Source organism: Poecilia reticulata, chromosome 13 (genome assembly GCF_904066995.2).
Source record: "Poecilia reticulata chromosome 13, P_reticulata-male-v2, whole genome shotgun sequence".
NCBI lineage: Eukaryota > Metazoa > Chordata > Actinopteri > Cyprinodontiformes > Poeciliidae > Poecilia > Poecilia reticulata.
In genome coordinates, this window is record NC_088842.1 from 17,971,366 (window position 1) to 17,986,750 (window position 15,385).

A 15,385-nucleotide genomic window follows, 5' to 3' on the forward strand; every position below is an offset into this window, starting at 1 on the left:
ATAATTGGGGAGACATCGAGGCAGATTTTTAAGGGCAGGGATGTGAATTTTCCTTTCCTCAGAGAAAATCTTGGATGAGTAAGGACAATACTGGACCAAAAGTGTCACTAGAATCTAGATAGTTGTGGTGGAAAGTCAAATAAAAACAGGCCTGAAACAGAAATATTTTGTCACATTGCAATTACAGTTTGCGATGTATTTTAATGGGATTTTATGTGGCGAACCAACACAAAGTAGTTTATAACTGTGAAGTAGTAGAATGAACTTCAAATTTTTTTACTAAATAACGTTTCTGACTAAATAACAACTTAATTAAATAACAGTACCACAAAGACCACAAACCACTGCAGACAGGTGAGGAAGAAAGAAAAATTATAAACACTATCTTAAGCTTTGAGCATTTCCCAGATCACTCTTCAATCCATGATCAAAAAATGAAAAGTAATAGCAAGGGAAAACCAACCAAAACAAGGCCAGGAGCAGAGAGGCAGTGTACCAGTCCATACCCCTGGAGGAGTTGCAGAGATCCATAAAATCGTGTTTGTGCTTTGATTCAAGCTATACCAAATGTGGCCTAGTGAGAGAAAGTTAAAGGAATATGCCGCAACATAGACATGGCCATTTACCTACACTGATCGTAAGAAAACAATGAGATAAAAAGAACTTTAATCAGAGAAGAAAAGACAAGATCCGATGGAAAGAGCAAGTCATTGACATGCTTTTCCATGTATGTGGCCTGTATGGAGGAATAACAGGAAGAAAGCCAGTGTTGCAGAAAAGTCAAATGAAGTCGCACTTGAAAAATGCAACACGTCATAGAGGGTACGCAGCCCAGTGATGGCAGCAATGAGCTGTAGAAAAGCATATCTTCAGCATCGGCAGGAAAGCTAGGTGAGGGCAATCCCAGAAGTAAACCTGTTAGAGGCTACAAAAGATTTGAGACTCTAGCAGAGGGTTTATCTTCCTGTAAGTTTTTGTTCAGTAACTATAAACATAAGAGCAGACCAACAATCGAATGGTTTAATTTAGAGCGTATTAATCTGTTAGAACAGTTCAGTCAAAATCTAGACCTCACGCCGAATGTGAAAACCTATTGATGTATACAGACTATCCATCTGTTATAGCTCAGCTTGAAAAAAAAATACAACTACTGTCTCCAGATATGTAAAGCTGATGGAGATGTATTCAAAAAGACTTCTAGCTTTAATTACAGCTAAAAATCTGAAACAAATTTCTGACTTTTCTTTGTCAAAGGTTTTGAAAGCAATGTATCCTTCTCTCTGCACTTTACCAGACACTGATTTGTGGTGACCTATCATGTAAAATCCCAACGAAGGCAATATGACAAAATGTGAAAAGGTTCCCTGAATCCTACTGGAGTTGAGATTGTGTTTCCAAACTACCATTACTTGCTTTGGAGGTCTTTGATCATTTCTGCTCGGGTAGCTATCACATTCTCAACTTGATTGTTCATTGCTACGTCCTCTTTAAAAACCTTCCTCTTGTATTATTACATGAAAGTTCTGCAGTCCAACCTTCGTGAGGAAGACCTCAGCTTTGATCGCCTCTCCTCTTTATACTCCCATCCTGCAGAGGTGAGAGGTCATCAGGTAAATGAGCCTCAGGGTGGAGCACAAGGAAGGAGTGCAAGTTACAGCAAAGATAAAAGGTGAACAGAAATCAAATAAGCATGACCTTCAAACACATACATGAAAACAGTATCCCACTTCTAGTTTCCCCGTGTGAGCTTATTTGTTCCTTACTAATAATCTAAAATGACGACCCTCTCATTACCTCCTTTCATTGGTCCAACCAGCTCCACCCAGGGAGATCCCCAAGCGGTGCTGGAACACGCTGTTATCACCACATTCACAAAACGATTGTTGGGTAATTCCTGTTTATAGCTATGCGCTCCCTCTGGTGTGTAAGCACTGTTTTCCCCATCAGCCCTCCAGGACAACCATCAAAATGTGTTCACAAGCAAGGAATTCCATTTAATCCCGTCTGTAGGCATAAAGTTGTTCCTACAACTCTTAAAGAACACTGATAACTTCCAAAACGTGCAGAAGAATCAATAAAGCCTGCTCAGCTGGAATAAGGTAAACACAAATCAGTTTTCACATAAAGAAGAGGCCAAGGTGGCTGTGGGCGGCTCAGCTGGTAGAGCAGACGGACAATGTGCAGGAGCTACAGTCATCGACAGAGTCGTCCTGGGTTTGATTACCAGACTCGGGCCGTTTGCTGCATGTCTTCCTTCTTTCTCTCCTGCCTATTTACAGTTCAATAAAGCCCTTCAGGGTCAAAAAACTTGGAAAACACAAAACTACAAGAAAAGGTTCGGGGTTGTGAAAAGGTATTTGCTTGCTTACGTGTCCACTCTGTTTCTTCTCATTTGTCACACTTAAATGTTTCAAGTGATCAGAGTCATTTTCATATCAAGCAAAGCCTGAGTAGATGCAAAAAGCATTTTTAATTAATTTTAACTTACCAACCTGTTGCATTAAGAAAAACTAACTGTTCCATAAGCCTGTTAGCTGGTTGTGCTATGCTTGGAAGAAACAAACTGCCATTAAACATTTGTGACAATTGGGACTTTTTCGTCACCGTGGAGGGGCTTTGGTCAACTATTTGTTGTAAAATTATTTTTAATTTAGTCATTTTGGCTTATTTTTCAATTTTAACATTCTGTTTGAAGTCATGCCACAGAAAGTCCAGACTTCGACTAGGCCTTTCAAAAATGTTCCTTTTGTTTTTGTTTGGGGTTTTGTGTGTGTGTGTGTGTGGCGTGTGTGTGTGTGCGTGGGTGTGTGCGTGTGTGTGTGTGTGTGTGTGCGTGCGTGCGTGTGTGTGTGTGTGCACGCGTGTGGGTGTGTGTGCCACATGCTGGTTTGCTTTCTCTCATTGTCCTAATGAATTCTTCCTTAGGGTTTTTATAGAAGACCATTGTTCCACCAATTAAAGCAAGTTCCAGGTCCCAATGCAGTAAAGCAACCACATATTGCCACCTATCATGTTTGACTGTTGGTATGAAGTACTTTTTCTGAACACCCAGATCATCCAAAAATTTAAAATTTTGTGTCTTCACTCCAAAGAATATTTTCCTAAAAGTTTTAAGGTGAATCTTAAGTAAATATGAAACTTGTCTTTGCATTATTTACACTCAGCAGCAGTTTTGGTCTCGCATTATTGTCATTTTGACTTTTCTCTTTGTTGTTGAACTGTGAGCACAGCTGTAGATTTTATTCTGGATACTTTGTGACGTTGTGAATTACAAGTCGTTCATTCTCTCTCTGAGAAATTGTAATAGGCCGGACACTCCTGGAATGGTTCGCCAATGTTCCTTGTTGTTTTCGTTATTTGGTATTAACTCTCACTGTGGTTTGCTGGAAACCCCAAGCCTCAGAAATGAGTTTGTAACCATTTCCAGACTGATAGATGTTACTGACTTTTATCTGTTCTTAAATTTCTTGAGATCAGGACATGATTTGTTGGTTTGTGAGACCTTTTGGCCTGCTTCACATTGTGTAGGGTTGTTTGGGTTTTTCTGGGTTTGTAGTTTGGTTTATCTGTTTTCCTTAGTTATTCTGAATTTGATTAGACCAGCTTTGTTTCTATTTTACTTCAGTCCAGTCCGTTCTTGGTTGTTCTAGTTAAATTATGTTTATTTCTTTCCCTGTGCTTAGTCATTTTTTTTTCATAAAATTTGAGGACCCAGTTCCCCTGCTTGTGTTTACTCTTCCTCTCTCCATTGTGCCTCTCTCTTTCCTCTCTTTCTCTCTTACTTTCTCTCTCTATCTCTCTCTCTCACGTACTGGTTACGTCCGTTATTCCTCATTACTGTTCCTTGGTCTCTGTGTTTCTTTGCTCCCTGTGTGTTCATCCTAACATATGTAAGAGTTTTTTGGGATTTTAATTAAACATTAATTCATCATATCCATCAACACTCTGATTTGCACTTTGGGCCACTTTCTATCTATACCCAACATGACACAAAAAAAGTTTTCACTTTTAATATATTTTTTCATCTTTTTATCTTTGAATCCATAAGGCAGCAAATACTTTTTCATGGCACAGTAAACTGGTCAGGCTACTTTTTTTTTTCACCTATCATGTAAAACTAATATGGCTGCAGCTGCAATTAATATCAAAGTGCAGCAAACAATAAAAAAAAAAATCATTTCAAATCACGTTTTGCTTTCCTTCTCATAAAAGCCCTCAACAAAGTAATAAAGTAACTGATGGTTGTTAGCTGATGTGAGACATGAGGCCAGAGTGCTGGGCCCTGTTTCTACCACCTTCTCCAGGTAATTGATTGGTGCACATAAAATGATTGAGATCCTTTAATTAGCTAACAGAGGTACAGACTCCTCACAGCATGCCAGAAGAGTGCTAACTTCACAATCCTACTGTAGCAATCTCTGCTGATGGTGAAAGTGCGCCATCAGCAATCTGCTGACGTTATATCTCCTCAGACATCATAACGACACACAAATCACTTTGATGGAAACTTTTTTAAACTCAGCAATCTGCCATGAATCGTGCGCCAGTTTGTGATGGGAAAGCGTTGGCACGTCTCACATTTTGCAGTTTGACCGTTCAGCCTGAGCGGTGCTTTTTGTTTAGATGTGTGTTAAAACTTGCATGTAGATACTACAACAGAATAAGCACACAGTTTCAAAAACACACACACACACACGCACACACACGCACACACACACACACACACACACACACACACAGTCTATAAAAATATGTTTAGCCTGGGACGACTCTGTTGATAATGACCTCAGCCTTGGCACCGCGCTGGGCCAGACCAGACTGCCGACAGACTGGAGGCTTTTGTGTTGACTCCCTATCTCTAACTCTGTGACCTTTGGGGGGGGGGGAAGAAAGCAGAATTGCTTTTTTATTATTTAGAAGGGGTAAGGCTCGCTCATTGTTCTGTATTGGTACAGTTTCCCTGCTGTAAACACACACTGGTTCCCAGGCTTGACATGTTGCAGCACAGCTACACCCCCACCACCATCCCTGCATCCAGCCCTTAGTGTTCCCACACTGGCCTGTCTGGGTCAGAGCATCATCACCACCCTCCCAACACAAATACACATCATCACCAATATCCAAACACTGCATTTTATGAATTATGAAATTCCCCCAGTACATAATGGCGAATGATCTCGGAGAGACGGAACTGCCTTTTGGAAAAGGGGGAGTAAAGACGGGGAAGAATCCCCCGGGAGGGATCTATGACGTTCCCTTGTGGCTCAGGACAGAGGCCATCCTTCAAATGGGTGACAACAGCGCCCAAACAAACCACTAACCTCATCAGCTCTCTGTTTATAGCCTGAAGCCTGATTCCTGGACGACTCATTAACATCAGAGACCTTCCAAAGGAGCCATTTTCATACATTGTTGATAGATTAAAAAGTCCTGGGTCTCACAACAACTGACCGTCAAAAACTGCTGCCGCAACACTGTGCACAAGCCCATAAAGAACTAATTAAATACATACCATAAAGACTCCTTCCAGATATGTGTTTGCACGTACCTTTAAACATATTGACATGCATGGAGCAGGGTTTAATAGTCTTAAAAAATGTTTATTAAACTGTGGTATGAACACCACATGTGATACCTGTGCTGCCTTTAGTTGTACTCAGTAGACTTTGGTATTATTTATTTGCAAAATAAATGAAATGGCTGTGAAAAATGTGACAGCAGTGGATGCTTTCCATTTGAATATTGAAACCAAATCTCTGACGTGGAATTACATCAAACCCAACCTAACCTGATCCACTTCCAAGTCACAAAAAACAACAGGATTTGATAGCTTATATGTTTAGTGGCTTGTCTACCTGCTGAAGCTAATATAAAATACTGCAGCACCATTTACTACAAGTGAGTGCAAATCATTACTGCATCTATGTAAATAATAAATGCAAGGAAGCCATATTGAATTTTGAGCTTTGAGTTGGTGAAAATTTCAACAATCTTTCCTTGTCTGTTGTTGCTTTTTTTCCAAGTCACGCTTGAAAATTTTTGAAATGCATAGTCAAAGTCAATGTGTAAAAAACATTTTATTTTGCTTCATTGCTGTTAACATAGCAACTAAAGACAGACAATTTTCTCTCTGATCAGTGAAGGCAGGTGAAATACAAGAAAATATATTTCCTGTTAATCAAATTTATTGAAACTAAGAACATTACCACCTCCAATTTCAAAAGCATCAACTAAGAGCATGACATTTGGTTCATGTTTTATTTGATGAAAAATTATGAAGGTGAACACATAAATTGGCAGGATTTTTGTAATTTCTTGCAATTAGTCTCTGTTTTCTCTTTTATGTGTAAAACAAACAACAGCAGGAGCTTATTATAACAAGGTAAGTTTCATGTTAAAATGATCATGTTTTTGACTATTTTTTATGGAGGCATTAATTTTCCGCTTACACAAGAGTATCGATTCATATGCATAGTTCGCTTAACGTACGTTTACTTGTTTGGATATCACCGTATATACGACTGTTTATTATCTTAACCGAACATTAAAACTGTCAGGAAAATCTGGAGGCCATTTGAGTTAGCATTATTTAGCTGCGGGGTCGTTTTCTTAAAGTTTTTGGCTGTAGACTGCAAAATGGGGGAGTGTCTGTGCTGGACCATTGGCTTGATCTAAGCCACAGGTGTCAAACTCCAGTCCTGGAGGACCACTGTTCTGCAGCATTTAGATGTGCGACTGCTGCACCACACCTGAATACAATAATTAGGTGATTAGCAGGACTCTGGAGAAGTATATACACAGTGAGGAGGCAATTGAGCCATTTGACTCTGGTGTTTTGTACCTGTGGCACATCTAAAAACTGCCAAAATGTTTTGTCTTTGTCAGTGTGTCATGTTGGTGACTGAAGCCTGTTATTATAACTCCAACACATTTCTTCAGACAGGTTGGCACGACTTTTAATGCTGTCCAAAAAATGTTTCTATAAGCTGACTAATTTCTTTAGTAATTATTTCTGACTTTTTTATGCTTTATCTTGTAAACTGGGAGGGCAGAGTAATTTGAATATGAAGGTGATGCACACAGGTGAGTCTGATTAGTTTTGTTCACACTTCTTTTTAGAATATTTATTTATTGTCCTAATGTTTCTGCTATATTTCCTGTTTTTCCTTCCAGGCTGGAAGTCTTCCTCCTTCATATTGGTGAAAACAAGAGCAGCACCAAAGACACTTCACTATTAGTGACCACAAGACCATCCATGGCCGCTTCCAATTAACTTTCAAAGCACACTACCCCTTCAGTGCAGAGTACCATGAATGTATGACCTTTGTTGTATATTGCTGTCAGTGCTGTTTGATGTTTTTGAAATAAAAGTAGATTACGTACTGCAACTGGTACTGGTGTTTTTGTAGATTCAAGTGGCATATAATGTCTTTTAAAATTAATTTGGGGATTATTGATGGCCAGTAGTTTCTGGAAAAAAAAGGTTTTAATTGCTCTAATGGCTTTTATTTGGTAGTACATTGACAAAAAAAAGTGGGTAATGAGAAAAGGGGAAGACCGGGAAGCGAACCCACGACAGCCGCATTGAAAACTAGAGCCTCCATATGTGGGTTGTGCTTAATCCCTGTGCCACCACAGCACACCCTGCCAGTAGTATTTTAAAACTCAGATTTCTATGTTTATATACTTTACATTGTTTTGTGTCAGATTAACATGTTCATAGCGTTAACTTTTGACAAAATACACTAGTGTTGGGTAAGTCGACACTGATGTGTGTCTAATTTCAACTACTGTGAGTGTTGATTCAACTCTATCACAAATAACACTTTCAAAAGTGTAACTTCTACACCATCCAGAGTGGACCAATATAGACACTTTCAAAGTGTTGAATTCAACTCTGTAGGAGTTGACTGAACACTTCCAAATTTGCTGTGTAAAGAAAACTGGAAAACGGCACCAGCCAGTAATAACCTCCGAGGTGCATCCTAAACACAAGCAACAGGAAAAGTCTATGCCCTGTGTTATTGCAGTTTAATCATGTGTATTTACAGGCGTTGTATTAATCTGGTCAAAAACTGTAATGCACACTGTGTAACCAAATTTGTCATAATTAATAAAAATTAAAAAAACTCACAAAACGATGCAAACACTGTTTGCATAAAAGTCATACAAGTCATTTATGCGTTTTTTTTATATATATATATATATATATCAAGTTCAAACCCCGATTATTCCTGAAGGACATATAAGGCATTCGTATTTACGCAGCTTTGGCACGAAACAGCACAGGGACAGAGAGCGCTGCTCCGGGACAGCAAGCGCCCTTTAATGAGCTCTCTATTTCACTTTCATCGCGCCGGGCCGCTCCTCTCACCTTTCAAATGGTCCGATCTATTAAGCGTTTTAATGAGCTCCGCCAAACAAACGCGAGATGCATGGTCCATTGAACAATCCATTAGAGAGGTTGACGCGCTGACGGACGCGACACACGCTCTCACTCGCATAGACGCACCTTTTCTCTGCCAATCAGAGATGTCAGCAGTTAAGAAAATGGAGAAGAGGACACAAATTCCGGAGATATTCGTATAACCGAGCGACGATGATTGAAGTGGATGGGAAACAACCGCTGCATCTACTTCTTAAGTTTTCTTATTAAGTTAATGGAGAGTTTCTTAAAAAAAAAAAAAAAAAAAAAAATCTGTAACAGTTAATAATTTTAACCGTTTTTTTTTTTTTGGATAATAAAAAAACGATGATATTTCTGAGACATAAATGTGCTGACTTTTAATTAGGCCCAGGAGGAGTCACTTTAGACCACCCTCCTCCTCCCCCTCCTCCTCTTCCTCCCTCTTCACCGCGGGGTGCGGCCCTGTTCGCCTTGGCATTACATACAGTGGGAAGTTTTTCTGTGGCGCACCGCATCACATCTGGACACGCGGACTAATCAGACAGCCTCCATCTATCACGCTTACGTTTACCACCTCTCCATCACCTTCTCTATTACACCCCTCTAGTTTTTTTTTTCTTCTTCTTTTTTTGCCTAATCACACGACTTTTCTGTACAGGAGGGAAGGCACTCACTGAACGCATTTACCAGCAGAGCCCCTTATGAGGGGTCTGGGAATTTAAATATTCACCGCTGACACTGTGCAGAGCTGGCTGAGGGCCAGGGTGGGCCCGCTTCGTCCCGTTCCTCTTCTAAAACATACCAGGAGAACTCTTTCTCTTTCTTTGCAAAAACATAATGGTTATACTTATTCGTCTCTACACGAATAATATAAAAATGCATTTCTACATCCAAAACATCAGCAAACGCATTTTTAGTCCCCCCCCTCTTCACCCCCGCACCCACTCTACTTAGGCCCCTGTTAATGTGCCAGATGTGTTCTGTATTTATTTAATTAATTGACAATGTATCACCTTTTTACTGGGCACCATGAATGAAGGAATGAATGAATGAATGAATTCTAACCACTTTCTGACCTCTGCTCTATTGATCATTTCAAAGTAAAAATCAAATAGAAATCTACTTTCAACAAGAGCAGAATAAATGTTGTGGTTAAAGTAAAAATGTTAACATTAAAAACAAAAATAAAAAGTGTAACTCGGAGTCATCTGAATGCTTGTGTTGTTTAGAGGGAAAACGTATTATTTTTTTTCAACATTAAAACGTTCACGTGGTGCATGTTGCAACTTGTCTTGCCCCGAGCAACATCTTGTGGAGAGGACATAAAAAAAAAAAAAGAAAGATGTTAACAACTTTAAATTGTGGTTGAAATGTGATATATGAAGAGACGTCTAAATGAAAACGTCACCTAACGTGGTTGAAAAGTTGTCAGGGTCATTAGGTTTGTACAGAAAGTCTGGAACAAAAAACTCCAACTTGGGATGTATTTTTCTGAGTTAAAGAAAGACAGGGACAGATCAGCCTGAAATAACAATAATAATAATAATAATAATAATAATAATAATAATAATAATAATAATAATAATAATAATAAAAGATGCCCCGATGGAGCGTTCGGAGGGTAGCAATTAAACACACAACAAGAAAGCAACAATGCCACACCCGCCATGAATCAAACTGAAAAATCTGATTAAGAGAACGTCAGACTGGAATAAAGCATGCGCCATAATTTATTGCCGCAAATCAATGCCTCCGCAGACGTAACGTTCTTCTCCTCTCATACAGCCAATTGGTTGTAAGTTCTCAAATCGATTTTAATCCGAAATATGCAACTTTTATCATTTTTAAATAAACATGCCAAGCTTTTAATTTACCCGAAAAATATTTTTTTCTGCACATAAAAAAAAAAAACTGCAATAAAGAGATAACATGCAAATTAAAGCCAGTAAGTTCCGGAGCTGTGCATGCAGACAGAAAAACTGAGATAGGTCATTTTCAAGATCACGCGAACTCTTAATGTCCATTGTTTCAACTCGAAATCAACTTGTCTTGCTCTTCACCCTCGACATATTATCTTCTCCTTATTTCTCCCCATTAACTTACTTTTCCCCAAAAACTTTCCTCAGGCAGAAACAGAGGTGCGCAGCAGCAGCAGCAGCAGCGCAGCAGATGCAATAAGCGCCGATGCTCAGCACTCGGGACTTTTTAACTCTACGCTACAGCGCCCACTACATGCAAGCAGAAGCGCTAAAAGCGGAGCGGACGCCTGGCAGAAAGTTCTCTCGTCGCTCCTTCAACTTTTTAACTTTTTGCTCTTCCTCTACAGTCGCTCTGACTTTTTTTTTTTCTTTTACATTTTTTTTTATTTCACTTCACAACCACATCGTGATGTGTTCTTTCCTACCGGGAGAAAGACAGGATTACGCGCTTTTGTTTGGAGATGAAGACGTTACACAAAGTATGAAGTGATAACAGCGACAACCTATAGGTATATAAAATGGCATTTTGAGAAGGAAAAAAAAAGAGAAAGGGATGTTGCACCTACTCGTGGCCAGTTTCCGCGCCCTGCCTTTGGACCTCATGGTGCCAGTCTCTGCGGCGTGGGTTTTGTTTGGATGTTTTCTTGAATCTTTTTTTTTCTTTTTTGTCCTCCTTCTTTTTTGATTTTTCTCTGTCCCCTTTTTCTCTGGGTTTCTTGGTCCAAACGCACTATCTCTCCGGCATTGTCAGTCTGGACACCTTCGCACATGCGCACAGCGCGGAATCTGCCGGGCAGCATGTGCCAGAAAAAAAAAAAAAAAAAAAGAAAAAAGTTTGAGACGATTTATTACTTTGATATTGGACTGATCGGGTGAAGATGTGTGGGGAAAGATTCGAGGACATCTCGTTCCGTGCTTATTTCTGGAGATGAGAGTGAGCGGGACGAGCTGAAAATAAATAAATATAGATCCTGGTTCTTGTGCACATCGAACTGTAAATTAACCTACATCAACTGTAAAAAATAAATAAATAAAAGAAACGTTTCAATGGTGAAAATATCTTTAACACTTTTTAAAACTAATATTAGTAATGTAATATTAGGGTGTGATAAGTTAATATTACAGACGCAGTTTTAGTGTCTTAATAAAATGTTTTCAGAATGAAGACAGGTATTTTTTTTTTTTCTGTTTTTGCAGACACTAACATCTAAGATACAACCTAGCCCACCTTTCCTCTTCAAATGAAGTCACATTAATCAACCTTAAAAATGACAGATGCTCAGTCAAAGCCATTAAGAGGGTCCACATATTTTAATTGCGTTGTAATCACTGAAGCACTGGAAATGAATGAAAACTTTCCATCCATTTTTTTTTAATATGAGAGTTCTCTTTTTTCCCTTTTTCTTCCTCGTTCTCCTCCCTCTACATTCTCTCTTTGCGCAGACAGTTATTAATAAGCTAAGTTCTTTCAGTATTATTGGCCATTTGAGACGTCTCCGTTTGTGTGTTAATTCCATCACTTGCTAATTGCCGCAGAGCTCAAAAAGGGTGTTTTTACGTGATCTGACCTGAAAAGGGGGCAGATCCATTAAGAGAGGAAATCTCTTTTTTTTTTATTAGATTTTTCACTGTCGGTTTTGTTCCTTTTTCATTATATACATATAATAATTATTATTATTTTTAATAAGGAATTATCTCACTCATAATCGGCACAGCCGCTGAAATCGCAGTAAACCGCCGTTCATACATCATAGCCGCATAGGTTGCAGACTCTATACAATGTGCCATTCTTGTTGCCGCTACGGCCTTCTTTAACGAGTTTGCCTCAGCCTATTAAAATACAGCTAAATCATTATCTCTTAAAGGTGTGGCTTGGCTGCCTAGACGCATCGACGGGATGTAATTAAAGTAATTGGCAATTAATGACATCAGCTGGAGATGCTGCTGACGGTGCAAACGCGAACTGCTCAGCCCCCACGAGAGCTGAAACGGAGACAGAAAGTTTCCAAAAAGGGGCGGCCAGTTGAGTGGGGGGCGGGGGCGGGGGGTTGGGGGGGGGCACATCGTGGGAACCTGAAGCTTTAAAAGACGTGAAGGATATTTATTAGGTTGTTGGGAGAATGATGGGCATTATGTGATAGCGACAAAAAAAAAACATAAATCAACAAACCTTTTTAAGTGTGTTCTATCACGTTTTAGATTCATATCAATAAAAGGTTATGGATGATAAAGAAACTGGCTGGCCAAGTGGAGCAGGGGCTCTGGGCAGCATATTTCAGCAAAGGGCTGAAAAACCCTTGTTGGCGCCTCTGGACTGCCATAAAAAATTAGCCGTCAGATAGTGTCCGCACCCTCAGCTTCCATTTTATACCTGGCTATCTCATCTGAGCAAAAAAAAAAAAAAAAAAAAAACGAATGTGAAGCGTTATTCTGTCTTCTTAATACAATAAAAATTAAAAACAACAACAACAAAAAAAAACAACTATAGAGCTGCCTCCCAAAATGTCTTTATCTGATTTGCAGCTCGAGCAAACTGGAACTTTATATGCTGTTGCACCTCTGCTGTAATAATATTAATGACGGGTCTGAAAAGGTGGCGCACCGCGCGCACGCACAAACACAAACTCCCACCAAGCGCAGGGGGGGAAACTGGGGAGGGGGTTTAACTGTAGAGCGCTCAATTAGTCTGAATAGAAACAGTTTTCATTCACCACAATAACTCACTCCTCTCTTTCCCTCCTTTTTTTTCTTTTTGCTTTTCCCCTTTCACCAGATAAATGTTTTATTAGGATAGGGCGGTGGAGCGGAGCGGAGTGCACGAGCCCTGCGTGTGGGTTGCAATTATTGGAAATTAATTGGAGTTGTGAGACCCCCATGTTTCAAAGTGTATAATAATAATAATAATAATAATAATAATAATAATAATAATAATAATAATAATAATAATAATAATAATAATAATAATAAACGAAACAAACCCGTCTAGTAAGTTTTAAAGAACGTCTGGCATGTTAGCAGATATCTGTTTCCTGTAGATTCTGTAGTTGTGAAGGGGTTAAAATAAATAACATGACCTGCGCTGCGAGAGCAGCAGAGAAAGACTAAAAGTGAAAAGGGAGCCTCGGGCGCAAGGAAATTACCCGGGCCTGCGTGACCTTTGGGTGAGGTAATCAATCAAATGATCAACAGGGATATTTATCACCGCTTTATCCAATCTTTTCCTGGAAGCAAAAATCAAATATTCAAAAGACACACAAATAAGCCAAATTGGTGTCTCAGCCATAGTTTTTTTTATTCCTGGTTATACCTTTTGACAGTGGTTTAGTTTTAAAACTGTAAAAAAAAAAAAAAAGATGTGTTTAACATGGTGTCGTATATATATATATATATATATATATATATATATATATATATATATATATATATATATATATATATATATATATATATATATATATATATATATATATATATATTATACCAATACATACCGCAGGGTGTATTGGTCTAATGCACAACATTATTGTTGTGGAGAATAATCTGTTCAATCAGAAGCGGCAGTTTGCAGTCATTAATGGTCCTAAGCAGTTCTCCGCCACAAGCTTTAATACATGGCCTACTCAGTAAAGGTAAAGACAGTTGGTAATCCGCTCAAAAAAGATGAGCCGAATAAATTAATCAAGCTAATTGTTATGCACTTAGTTATTTTTTTTATCTTCCTGAAACTAATAAACGAAAGTAAGGCCAATTAAATCAGAAGATTGAATATAAGTGAATATTTTACGCTATATAAAAAATATAGAATATATATTAAACTTATGTACAAAATAACTATGAATTATTGAAGGCTGCACATGTACAAGGCAAATGCACATATTTAATGAACATTGTGGAGAAGAAAACTGAAGAAACAACAACAGAGTAACATATAAAAATAGAAACACATTACTGTTTGCTTTAAAAAAACATTATGTTTAAATATTGAGCAGTAACTAGAATAAAAACATTACTTTATCTTTACAACAGAAAACCACAAATACTTAATGAAATGGTTAATTCAATAAGTTTAAGAAGAATAAAAAGACAAATTCTGAAAACCATTGTGGTCTATATGTAAACAGTTTATTCATTTCTTCTCATTTTGTGTCAGTCTAGTGATTAGACGCAAGAATCAAAAAACTAATAAAACACTGAACGTCAGTGAGAATTCTTTATGTTATATTGCCCTCTTGTGGATGTCTATCAGCAGTGTTGGAGGTGAAGGGTAGCCTTTGTATGTAACAGCTGGTAATGCAACTGTAATACTTGAAATAAGTCAAATTACTACAGAAACACAACATATACAGATAGATAAACAGTCAGTGGGTTACCAGGGTTACCAGGCTGGGCCTCTTTGAAGATGTAAACTGCAGATACGGCTATGCCCACTATGAAAAACAGATTGCGATGCACTCCAGAGACAATTTGTGGAAGTAGTATTGATAGTGTTTGTGTTGGCTTTGGATACATTTATCTCTGAGGACTGCTTGATGAGAGGTTCTTAGAGCCTCTCATCCTGCATGATTGTCAACAAAGGCATTTGACAAGTAATCGATGGGACAGTCGAACAGGGTTATTTACTCCCGTTTCCAGTAACAGCAGACAGCCTGATCATGTCAAGTTCCCGGTTGCACGGCAATTAAAGAGCCATATAACTGAATGAGATGCTTGAGAAACTCAAGTAAGACACTAGCTGATACTCAAGTGTATGTCACTGTCTCCTGACAGCTCCACCTTTAACAAGGTTTGTCACTTCGTGATCAGATAAATTTACTAGCGTCACAAGAGTGACCTCCAAAGGTGAATGCAACATCACAAAATGCAGGACTGTTTGTAATCAAACTTCCTTCTCTTGAAAGGAAATAGTTTGACAAATGAAATTGTGACATGTACTTTTTATTTAAAAAAAATGTTTGCACATTTGGCAAAAACAGCAATTAAATAAGCAGATCTGCACTCA

The 15,385-nt window shown here is 38.6% G+C and overlaps 1 protein-coding gene across 12 annotated transcripts in view; it reads right to left on the reverse strand.

Moving 5' to 3' along the window:
* Positions 1-11,135, reverse strand: part of mecom (MDS1 and EVI1 complex locus) — a 161,512-nt gene extending 150,377 nt beyond the window's left edge. For all 12 annotated transcript variants that reach the window (XM_017308041.2, XM_017308040.2, XM_008425361.3 and 9 more), the window contains exon 1: positions 10,953-11,135. In XM_017308041.2, coding sequence (XP_017163530.2) covers positions 10,953-10,989 — 37 coding nt within the window. In that variant the 5' untranslated portion in view covers positions 10,990-11,135. The remainder of the gene's footprint in view (positions 1-10,952) is intronic.
* Positions 11,136-15,385: the final 4,250 nt, after the last annotated feature.